The sequence below is a fragment of the Mustelus asterias genome, chromosome 8 (genome assembly GCF_964213995.1).
Source record: "Mustelus asterias chromosome 8, sMusAst1.hap1.1, whole genome shotgun sequence".
Taxonomy (NCBI): domain Eukaryota; kingdom Metazoa; phylum Chordata; class Chondrichthyes; order Carcharhiniformes; family Triakidae; genus Mustelus; species Mustelus asterias.
In genome coordinates this window covers 8,854,465-8,866,863 of record NC_135808.1, presented here as the reverse complement: position 1 = coordinate 8,866,863, position 12,399 = coordinate 8,854,465, and the positions used below count along the sequence as shown (strand labels likewise).

At 48.1% G+C, this 12,399-nt stretch overlaps 1 protein-coding gene across 1 annotated transcript in view; it reads right to left on the bottom strand.

The window, feature by feature from the left end:
* Window positions 1-9,586: 9,586 nt before the first annotated feature.
* The window catches only part of LOC144497643 (uncharacterized), a 53,823-nt gene continuing 51,010 nt past the window's right edge, over window positions 9,587-12,399 (bottom strand). The window contains exon 12 of the mRNA XM_078219085.1: window positions 9,587-12,310. Coding sequence (XP_078075211.1) covers window positions 11,787-12,310 — 524 coding nt within the window. The 3' untranslated portion in view covers window positions 9,587-11,786. The remainder of the gene's footprint in view (window positions 12,311-12,399) is intronic.

Here is a 12,399-nt window from a genome sequence, read left to right as displayed (position 1 = left end):
ATTCCACATGAGCTTCTGTTTTATTCAGTGACACTGTTTCTTTATTGGAACCCCCTCCTCTTCCATTGACTCCTCTCCCACTGCCCATCCCACTGAACTGTTCTCTAACAGCTTTCTTTCCTGTGTTCCATCTGCCTCACATTGTCCATGGTTCACTCTCCTCATGCTATGTCTAATTCCTTTACATATCCACTTTCATAAAAACCTTCCTAAAAGTACTCACCCTTAGGAGCTTTCCTAATCCCTGAAATCCATCTCCGTATTCCCACAACTGAAACATCGGGTGGGATTTTCCAAGCTTGGTCGGACGAGACCGGAAATTCCCGCCCGAGGTCAACGGAGAGTTGTTGGACCCCCGCCCGCTCCGATTCCATGGTGGGTGAGGTGGTCGAGTTCCGGTCGTCGAACCTAACCATGTTTTCAGCAGAAGCAGAGACCCGGAATGAAACAAAGTTTAGAAATGTCCCTCCCATTGACAGTGAATCTTGAACATTGTCTCTCCTCCTGCTCCCCAATCTCACTCCAGCCATTGACATGGTCAATAACACAATCCTGCAACATCTCTACTCAATTCCCTGTTCACTGAGACTCTTCTTACTCAGTTCCATATTTGCCTGATTGGTCAAGGCAATCACGGACAAGAAGTCACAGGTATAGGTTGAGGGGTGGTCGATTTAAAGCTATGATGAGGAGGAACTAAATTTTTGCAGACGGTGGTGAATTTGTGGAACTCGCTGCCCCTTACCGCGGTGGAGTCTGAAACATTGAATGGTTTCACATTTCTGATAAAATAATGCATTTATTAAAATGGGAACAGGTGGGGAGGTGGATTTGAGACCAGGGAGGGATCAGCCATAATCTGATGGAATGGCGGAGCAGGCTCGAAGGGCTGAATGGCCTAATTCTGCTCCTCGTTCCTATGTTCCGAGACTAGCTTTATATTGTAAATATATTCATTACGATTAAATTCAAACAGCATTGTGGTGGGGCGTTCAACCCATGAATATTATATTATATTAATATTGGATGGGAATGGAGGGGTTTTAGTTCAGTCGGGCAGCTGTAATTTTCTTTGTTCTTTGTTTTTTGACCCCAGAACATTAGCCTGGGCCTCTGGATGACTGACCCAGGGACATTACAAACACAAAACAATCTCCAGAGAAATGGCAGCCTCCTCCTTCTGTCTCACTCTCTCTCTCCACCACCTCTCCTAAACTTTCCACTCTCCTCTTGTGCTCTCTCACGCTCACTCCACACTGAACTCTTCCTTCCTCACTCTGTGATTAACATCAATCCACCTCACCCTGTTCCTATTTCCAGTGAATCTCGGGTGTAAATCCGGATCTCTTGTGTTTGAACCCTCGAGTGGCAGCAATTCAGAACCCGAGTGAGCATGTTAAAAAAGGAAAAAGATTTTGAATAAATCACAGCAAGAAATTAAATCACTGACTGTGTTATTGTAACTTTCCCCCAGCTCCAGCCTCTCTGACTCTGGATCCGAACACAGTGAATCCCTAGCTCATTCTGTCTGAGGACCGGACCAGTGCGAGAGACGGAGACAGACGGCAGCCGCTCCCTGACACCCCGAGCGCTTTGATCTCTGGTTCTGTGTCCTGGGATCAGAGGGATTCACATCAGGGAGACATGACTGGGAGGTGGAGGTGGGGGAGACAGAGCGGGGTCTGGGAGTGGCCCGAGAGTCTGTGAAGAGGAAAGAGAGAATCTCCCTGAGCCCTGAGTCCGGATTCTGGATTGTGGAGCTGTTTCCCGGAAGAGTTTATTTTGCCCTCACCTCCCCCTCACTGACCCCCCTCACCCCGAGTGTGAATCCCCGGAAGATCGGGGTTTTCCTGGACTATGAGGGTGGACAGGTGTCATTTTACAATGCGGACAACATGTCCCATCTCCACACTTTCACCCACACTTTCACTGAGAGAATCTTTCCCATCTTCAGTCCCGGAACTGAATGGCGATGGGATAACCTCGGTCCCCGCTGCGGGGTTAAAGTTCTCTAACAGATCCATCGCATAATTTCACACCGTCTCCCTGCCTCCTGCCAGCTGTAAATTGATGAGTGTGAGACTCAGTCACGGGTAAGAGAGAAGCCAGGTTAACATTCCGGGTATAAACCCTGTATGGGAACTGAGAATTGAAAGATCAGCAAGGACCCCTCAGGGCTGGGGGAAAGAAGGAAGGGGAGGAAAGACAAATAGAAGCTCAATTGTAGAGAGGAAGTTACTGGGTCGAATGAGCTCTGAACTGCAGGAACCCGGTGACCTTCCTGCCTGTAATGTTGCTCTAGAGGCGGCAGGTGGCGATAGATGACATGGGCCATGTCCAGAATAAGTGGGAATCATCTTCGGAATGAGAGCTCTGTCATTTGTATCTTCTTTTGTCTCTCTGTCATTGGTGGCTTTTGCTCCCAAATAAACCTGTTGGACTCCAACCTGTAAGACTTCTGACTGTGTTCAGGAGAGAAATCAGGAACCTCTTTGGTACGTGGGGGGAGATGGTGGTAATGTCACCAGAGCTGACACAGAGAAACCCAGGATAATAATCTCAGGACAGAGGTTCAAATCCCACCACAGAATTACATAAATAAATCTGGAGTATAGATTTTTATTTTATTTATTAATGTCACAAGTAGGCTTCCATTAACACTGCAATGAAGTTACTGTGAAAATCCCCCAGTCGCCACACTCCAGCACCTGTTTGGGTGCACTGAGGGAGAATTTAGTCTGGCCATTGCACCTAACCAGCACATCTTTTGGACTGTGGGAGGAAACCCATGCAGACACGGGGAGAACGTGCAGACTCCGCACAGACAGTGACCCAAGGCTGCAATTGAACCTGGGTTCCTGGTGCTGTGAGGCAGCAGTGCTAACCACTGTGCCACCATACCACCCCAACCAAAGCCATTTGTCGCAACCTCATAGGGAAGAAAATTTGCCATCTTCACCAGCCCCACCGCTATATGTTTGACTATTAACTGTCCTGTGTAATGGTCCAGCAAACCACTCAGTTCAATGGTAATTAGGAATGGGCAACCAACGCTGGTGCAGTCATCGATGTACACATCCCATAAAAAAGGGAATGGAAATGTGGAACTTCTTCTTGTCGAACATCCAGGGTATAAGGCGATTCTGTAATTAAGGCGGGTAAATGGAGTGGCCGCACAGTGGCAATCTTACTGTATTTGAATGGAAAGAAAAAATGGGCTGAATGTCCCACTCGTGTTGAGGGGCAGGACGTTTCGTGGGGATGTGAGGAAACACTTTTTTACCCAAAGGATAGTAATGGTCTGGAATGCATTGCCTGGGATGGTGGTAGAGGCGGATTGCCTCACATCCTTTAAAAAGTATCTGGATCAGCACATCATAATATTCAGGGTTATGGGCCAAGTGCTGGCAGATGTGGAGGCTTTAGAGAGGGTACAAAAAAGATTTACCAGGATGTTGCCTGGTATGGAGGGCATTAGCTATGAGGAGAGGTTGGAGAAACTTGGTTTGTTCTCACTGGAACGACGGAGGTTGAGGGGAGACCTGATAGAAGTCTTGTTTGTGGCCTTTTCCTTCTCGTCCAGCCTGGTTATCAGCGTGGCCTTCTCATTGATCAGAAACTGCAGCATCTCATCAAATTCAGCCTCAATTCTGGTCCGCAGTCTACAGACACGCTCCTGTTAATGACAAGAGCTTGCCTTGAAATAGCACCTCTGATCTCAATGTCCCAAGGGGCTTTGCATGAACAAAAGATGACAATTGGCCACAATAAGGCGGTGCTTCACAAACCTTTCTCGGACCATAGTTTTGGGAAGATCTAAAACAAGGCAAACCTTGGTCAACATAATAGGTTAGAAGGAGCTTAGGGCCAAGAAACGAAACTGGACTGTCTGCTATACTGTGGCCACAAGAGCAGGTCAAAGGCTAGGAATCCTGTGGTGAGTAACTCACCTCCTGACTCCCCAAAGCCTGTCCATCATCTACAAGGCACAAGTCAGGAATGTGATGCAATACGCCCCTCTTGCCTGGATGGGTGCAGCTCCAACAACACTCAAGAAGCTCGACACCATCCAGGACAAAGCAGCCCGCTTGATTGGCACCACATCCACAAACATTTACTCCCTTCACACCGACGCTCAGTAGCAGCAGTGTGTACTATCTACAAGATGCACTGCAGCAATTCACCAAAGATCCTTAGACAGCACATTCCAAACCCACGATCACTTCCATCGAGAGGAACAAGGGCAGCAGATAAATGGGAACACCACCACCTGCAAGTTCCCCTCCAAGCCACTCACCATCCTGACTTGGAAATATATTGGCGTTCCTTCACTGTCGCTGGGTCAAAATCCTGGAGCACTCTCCCTAACAACACTGTGGATATACCTACACCTCAGGGAGTGCAGTGGTTCAAGAAGGCAGCTCACCAACACCTTCTCAAGGGGCAACCAGGGGCGGGCAATAAATGCTGGATTAGCCAGCGATGCCTAATGGATGGATAGAGGGACGGACGTGCAGAGGGACTGAGCGAGGGACGGAGGGAAGGATGGAGGGAGGGACGATTGACTGAATGAATGAATGAATGAAATTGAATAGATAAATTTGAATAAATAAAGAAGAATTAATGATGAGTTGGAGCGGATATGTAACTAAAATTCACGTAACTCTTCGAACAGGCACCTGCTTTTAGAACAGTTTGTCTCTTCTGATGAGATATCACCGCAGAACATCCAAACACCCCACCTTCAGCTGCTGGAGACTCTTCACATCTTCATCCTTTGCAATCCGTATCGCTTCCAGTTCCTTCTCTCGAGAAACCATCGCTTCCCGCAGCTTGCCCTGAAACAGAGATCACCATTGAATGGATCCACTGTCACCCAACAGGAGGACGTGATGCCATTGGAGAAAAAGATTCCTGGGAACCGTTCCAGGGATGAGGAACATCCCAGTTATGTGGACGGACTGTGGCTATTCTCCTTCGAGCAGAAGGAGATTGGACACGGACATGCGAAAGCATGAAGGGCTTAAACGAAGCAGGGAGGGAGAAACGGTTTACATAAGAACATAAGAAATAGGAGCAGGAGTAGGCCATCTAGCCCCTCGAGCAGGAGTAGGCCATCTAGCCCCTGAAGCAGGGAGGGAGAAACGGTTTGGGCTGGGAAAAGTGCCAAGACCGAGGGCACTGACGTCGGGTGAATGGCAAAGAATCAGAGGCCATGTGAGGGAAAACACTTGCACCCAGGGGGTGGTGGGAATCGGGAACTCACTGCCTGAAAGGGTAGTGGAGGCAGAGACCCTCACAGAACATAGAACAGAACAGCACAGGAACAGGCCATTCGGCCCACAATGTTGTGCTGAACATGAGGTCAAATTAAACTAAACCCTTCTGCCTGCCCTTGATCCATATCCCTCTGTTCCTGGCATATTCTTGTGCTTATCTAAAAGCCCCAGAAACACCCCCATCGTATCTGCCTCCACCATCCCTGGCGGCGCATTCCAGATACCTACCACTCTTTGTGTAAAAAACCTGCCCCTCACATCTCCTTTGAACTTTCTTGCACGCCCCCGAGTCTTAGACATTTCAACTCTGGGAAAAAGATTCTGACTGTCTATGACGCTCATAGTTTTATAGACTTCTATCCGGTCTCCCCTCAGCCTCCGTCGCTCCAGAGAAAAAATAACGGATAGAACAGCAAGACCCATCGATACACAAAATGTCCTTCAGGGAAGACTTAGTCTGACAACAGTACCCGGTCTGCCCCCTTATGTGACTGCAGACTACGGGATTCACTCTAAACTGCCCTCTGACAGAGAATCCCTCGGGAAGAAGCTGTTCTTGAGTCGGTTGGTACGTGACCTGACTTTTGTATCTTTTTCCTGAAGGAAGAAGGTGGAAGAGAGAATGCCTGGGGTGCGTGGGATCCTTAATTATGCTGGCTGCTTTGCCGAGGCAGCGGGAAGTGTAGACAGAGTCAATGGATGGGAGGTTGGTTTGTGTGATGGATTGGGCTACATTCACCACCCTTTGAAGTTTCTTGCGGTCTTGGGCAGAGCAGGAGCCATACCAAGCTGTGATACAACCAGAAAGAATGCTTTCTATGGTGCACCTGTAAAAATTGGTGAGAGTCTTCGCTGACATGCCAAATTTCCTTAGTCTTCTGAGAAAGTAGAGGCGTTGGTGGGCTTTCTTAACTATAGTGTCGGCATGGGGGGACCAGGACAGGTTGTTCTGGACACCTAAAAACTTGAAGCTTTTGACCATTTCCACTTCATCCTTTTGAATGGACCTACCTCATATTAAGTTGATCTTTTTCTACACCCTTGCTCTGACTGTAAGATTCATAAAATCCATAGAATCATAGGATCCCTTCAGTGCAGAAGGAGGCCATTCGGCCCATCGAATCTGCACCGACCACAATCCCACACAGCTCCTATTCCCATAACCCCACATATTTACCTCAACACTAGGGTCAATTTAACATGGCCAATCCAGCTCACTCGCATATCTTTGGACTGTGGGAGGAAACCGGAGCACCTGGAGGAAACCCATGCAGACACGGGAGAACGTGCAACTAGTGTTGTAATGAAGCCACACCGTTCAAGGGACAGTCAGGGTTGGGCAAACAGTGCCAACTCTTGCCCATATACCTATGACCCCCCCCCCCGCCCCTCCCGCCACGCCCCCCTCCCCCTCCCTCCTCCTCACCCTGTAGAATTCAGCCGCCTCCTTCATGGGTCTGACGGTATGGTTCTGGTGAGCTTCGGACTTGGCACAGACCACGCAGATGGCACGCTGGTGGTCCCAGCAGAAGAGCTTCAGGATCTCGTCATGCTCTGGGCAGAGGGAGCCCACCCCCTGGGATCCCACCCCCATCTCCACCCCATCCCCACCACCCCCCTTCCCTCCACCAGTCTGCGCACACTGGCCACCATGCTGGTGGCCAAGCGGTTATCCCAGAGAGTCCCACTGGTGAGCTGCACACCGCACTGAGGGCAGGGGACAGTGCCGGACTCCCTCACCCACTGCCTGAGGATGCAGGGCCGGCAGAAGATGTGCCCGCATTCCACTGTCACCGGATCCCGATAGAATTCCAGGCAGAGGGAGCAGAGGGATTCCTTCCTCATCTTCTCCAGCTCCTGCTCCATGGTTAATGCAGCGGCTCCCGTCTCTGTCTCTGTCTCTGTGTCTGTGTCTGTCTCTGTGTCTGTCTCTGTGTCTGTCTCTGCGTCTGTCTCTGCGTCTGTCTTTGTCTCTGTGTCTCTATCTGTCATTGCTCTCTCTGTCTCTGCTCACTCTCTCTGTCTTTGCTCACTCTCTCTCTCTCTGTCTGTCTCTGCTCACTCTCTCTCTGTCTCTCTCTCTCTGTCTCTCTCTGTCTCTCTCTCTGTCTCTCTCTGTCTCTCTCTCTGTCTCTCTCTGTGTGTCTCTCTCTCTGTCTCACTCTCTGTCTCTCTCTCTCTCTCTTTCTGTCTCTCTCTCTCTCTCTTTCTGTCTCTCTCTGTCTCTCTCTCTGACTCTCTCACTCTCTCTCCGTCTTTTGCTGTCGTTTCACTTTCACCTGAAGCAGGAAGTTTTAATTTGCTCATTCAACTTAAAGGACTTGTCCACTGATCCGATTTAAAGGGACATTGCACTCAGATCTTATCCATTGATCAAATATAAAGGGGCAGGACACTCAGGACTTGTCCGCTGCTCCAATTTAAAGGGGTATTACATTTAGGACTTGTCCGCTGATCTGATTTAAAGCGGTATTACACTTAGATCTTGTCTGCTGCTCCGATTTAAAGGGACAGAAGACTCAGATCTTGTCCACGGCTCCGATTTAAACAGGTATTACACCCAGGACTTGTCTGCTGATCTGATTTAAAGGAGCAGGACACTCAGGACTTGTCCACTGCTCCAATTTAAAAGGATATTACACTCAGACCTTGTCCGCTTATCAAATTTAAAGGGGCAGGACACTCAGGACTTGTCCGCTGCTCCGACTTAAAGAATCAGGACACTCAGGACTTGTCTGCTGATCCAATTTAAAGGGACAAGACACTCAGGATTATTTTGCTGATCCAATTTAAAAGGGTATTACACTCAGGACTTGTCTGCTGATTTGATTTAAAGGGGTATTACACTCAGATCCTTTCTGCTGCTCCAATTTAAAGGGGCAGAACACTCAGGACTTGTCTGCTGATCTGAGTTAAAGGGGCAGGACATCCAGGACAGGAACAATGATTCAGAAAAAGTAAAAAGGATCTGCATTGCTTTAACAACATTTCATGATCTCAGCACAACCTAAAGCTGCTTATAACACATGAAACACTTTTGAAATGTGTTGTGTAGGTGGTGCCTGTCTTTTTAAGACACTACAGCATAAGAGGGTCACCTGACTTGAGGGACCAATGGGAACCAAGAGTGAGTGATCACCAGAGAGAGGGAGTTCTCTTTTGGGTGGTGTTAGTTCTGGAAATGTGTAAGAAAGATGTGAGAACTCGAACTCAGCCCCAGGCAGCCTCAGTGTCTCCTGTACCAAAGTTTCTCTTTCTCAATAAGTATCTTGTGTTGCGAAGTTGGGTAGAAAAATTGTAGATTGGTGTTTGTAATATTGTAAAATGCTGGGTGGCATGGACAAATTGGGCTGAAAGGCCTGTTTCCATGCTGTAAACCTCTATGAATCGATCGAATGACTTCCAATGTTAAAATTATCTGATTGAACTGCTGTACCTGGTGGCAAATATAACCCAACTCTCAGGGTGGGAATCCCATGGAATCTTGTGGGATCCATGATGTGGAGATGCCAGCGTTGGACTGGGGTAAGCACAGTAAGAAGTCTCACAACACCTTGTGCTCCCAAATAAATCTGTTGCACTTTAACCAGATTAAAGTCCAACAGGTTTATTTGGGAGCACAAGCCACAAGCTTTCAGAGCGATGCTCCTTCATCAGGTAAGTGGGAGTTCTGTTCACAAACAGGGCATATAAAGACACAAACTCAATTTACAAAATAATGGTTGGAATATGAGTCTTTACAGGTAATCAAGAGATGTGTACTGTCTCCAGCCAGGACAGTTAGAGATTTTGCAAGCCCAGGCAAGTCGTGGGGGTTACAGATAGTGTGACATGAACCCAAGTTCCCAGTTGAGGCCATCCTTGTGTGTGGATCTTATGGGATGCCAGTTTTATACTCAGTCCAATATTGACAATTGTGGTGGCAGGGTGGCACAGAGGTTAGCACTGCTGCCAGGGACCCGGGTTCAATTCCAGCCTCGGGTCACTGTCTGTGTGGAGTCTGCATATTCCTCCCCCCGTGTCTGCGTGGGTTTCCTCCCACACTCCAAAGATGATTAGTTGTATTGGCCAGGCTAAATTGCCCCTTAATGTCCAAAGATGTGTAGATTAGGAGGATTAGCGGCGTAAATATGTAAGGTTACGGGTATAGGTTTTGGGAAAGATGCTCTGTTGGAGAGTCAGTGCAGGCACGGTGGGCCGAATGGCTTCCTTCTGTACTGTAGGGATTCTATGATCCTTTGTCTAACAAGGGCAGTAAAGTTTGCAAGGCAAGCTAAGATTCCCAATCATAAGTGAACTATGACTCATTTGCAAAGCTGAAATGTTCTTTCTTGCAAATGTTACAATTTCCATTTCTAATCTTGATACTGAAATTTATCAATATAATTACAGCTGACAACATCAGTACATGTGTGTATATATGTACATATATTGTGACGATACTGTGTATTTAAGGAATATTTTTGTGTCGGATCTGTTTTAACAGTCTATTGTAACCGGTGCTACTCGGTCTGCAACCAGTAGCCTGTGTTGTTACTGCAGCAGCATAATTGTTCCTAATTGCAAGAATGTTTGTTTCAATCTGAACCAATGCTGTTCTGTTGTTTTTCGTGATTTCCCCTGGGATTTTACAGAGTAGGCCTAGATTGGGTTGGTTGATAAGTCAGGTTATATGACTGGGTGGAGCTAGGCTTACACGGAAAAATCAAATGTGATGCTGCTTGGAGTTGTGAGAGAGCAGTGCTTCTCTTTTCTCTCTTTGAAGCTGGAGACTGAAATCAGCCAGGAAATAAGTCTCTCTGAGAATCTCCTGTATGAGAGTCAAAAGGCAGGTGTCTGATTGGATCTCAGTCCAGAGCTGTTAAAAGACTGGAAATCAAGCATCCACATGGGAGGGACAATGGTTCGCACTGCTGCCTCACAGCGCCAGGGATCCGGGTTCGATTCCCGGCTCAGGTCACTGTCTGTGTGGAGTTTGCACCTCCTCCCTGCGTCTGGGTTTCCTCCAGGTGCTCCAGAGTCCGAACGACGTGTTGGTTAGGTGCTAAATTCTCCCTCAGTATCCAAACAGGTGCCAGAGTGAGGCAACTGGGGGAATTTCACAGTAACTTCATTGCAGTGTTAATGTAAGCCTACTTGTGACACTAATAAACCATTTTTAAAAATTAACAGGAGCATATTGGTTTTTGGTGCTAACTGGTTCTGAAGAAGGGAGTTATGTCTGTGGGACTCTTCTTACAATTGGAACAACAGAGATAGCTAGCTGTTAAGAATTATAACTTGTCTTATTTGAGTATTTTAATTGGTAAAAGTTATGCTAATTCTTTTTGTTATATTCCAATTGTGTTCTTAAATAAAGTTTGTTTTGATAAAAGCTCCTGAGTGGGTCACTTGGATCATACCTGGAGGGAAACCCATTCTGCTCACCCTGATGCCAAAATCAAATGCAAAAGTTAGGGTCTGGGCTGACTTCATAAAGTACCTTGGAGTTTCTGATGTGGTCCCTAAAATATACACAACTTTCTGTGTAATATATATGGATTTTTTTCCAACAATGGTTTCAAGGTCATCAGTAGATTCTTAATTCCTGGTATTTTTTAATTATTGAATTCAAATTCCACCATCTACCGTGGCGAGATTCGAACCCGGATCCCATTCGCCGAGTTTCTGGAGGGGCTGAATGGCCACGTCTGCTGGAATTTAATCCCGAAAAGTGTGAGGGGATACACTTTGAAAGGAGTAATTTGACAAGGAAGTATTCAATGAATGGTAGGACACTAGGAAGGTCTGTGGAACAAAGGGACCTTGGCGTGTTTGTCCACAGATCTCTGAACGCGAAGGCACGTTGGTAGGATGGTGAAAAAGGCATATGGGACAGTTGCCTTTGTCAATCAAGGCGTAGATTACAAAAGCAGCGAAGTCATGTTGGAGTTGTAGAGAACTTTGGTGAGGCCACCAGGCCAGAACTGTGTGTGCAGTTCTGGTCACCACATTATTAGAAGGATGTGATTGTACTGGAGGGGGTGCAGAGGAGATTCACCAGGATGCTGCCTGGGATGGAGCATTTAAGTTACGAAGAGAAATTTGATAGCCTTAGGCTGTTTCCGTTGGAGCAGAGAAGACTGAGGGGGCGAACTGATCGAGGTGAACAAGATTATGAGAGACATGGACAGAGTGGATAAGGAGCAACTGTTCCCCTTAGTTGAAGGGTCAGTCAGGAGGGGACATGGGTTCAAGGTGAGGGGCAGGAGGTTTAGGGGGGAATGTGAGGAAAAAATGTTTTACCCAGAGGGTGGTGAGGGTCTGGAATGTGCTGCCTGGGAAGGTGGTGAAGGCGGGTTGCCTCACATCCTTTAAAGAGTGCCTGGATGAGCACTTGACACGTCATCACATGAAGGCTATGGGCCAAGTGCTGGTAGATGGGATTAGGTGGGAGGTCACATGTTTCTCATGTGTCGGTGCAGACTCGATGGGCTGAAGGGCCTCGAGGAATCTCCTGTTCCTATCTCAAACATGCAGGGTAACCAGTTTCAGAGGGTCCATTTTGCAACCGGTGTAGAAATAAGGATACAGTTCCTCAGTGAAAGAGTCAGTGAAAGTGAAGAGGTGAGACATGTCCTCGGCAATGTAAAAGGACACCTGTCCTGCCTCATAATCCAGGTAAACTCCGATCCTGTGGGGCCTGACGCTCAGACGCAGAGGGGTGTGAGGCGAGGTGAGGGCAGCATATTCCTCGCCGGACCGCCTCAGGGCCCAGACACTGGCCTCGGGCTCCGGCTTGACATTCTCCCTCCTGATGACGGACGCAGTGGCCACCCCCAGCGCCCACTCCCAGTTCATCCTCACCCTCACTTCCCAGTAGATCCTCCCCGACGCGAATCCCTCCGAGCCCAGCGCGCAGAGGCAGTGGCCGAACCGGGCCGGGCGCCTCGTACGCTGCTTCCCGCTCCCAGCGCGCAGGTGCCTGCAGTCGGCGGACAGGCTGAGGTGCGGGTGCGCTGTCTTGGCGTTGAGAATCAGCGGCGCTGGAACTGAAACAGATGACGGTTAGAATTGGCCGCACGGCCGGGAGACAAGGTGCTCTGTCAGAGAGTCAGTGCAAACCCGATGGGCTGAATGC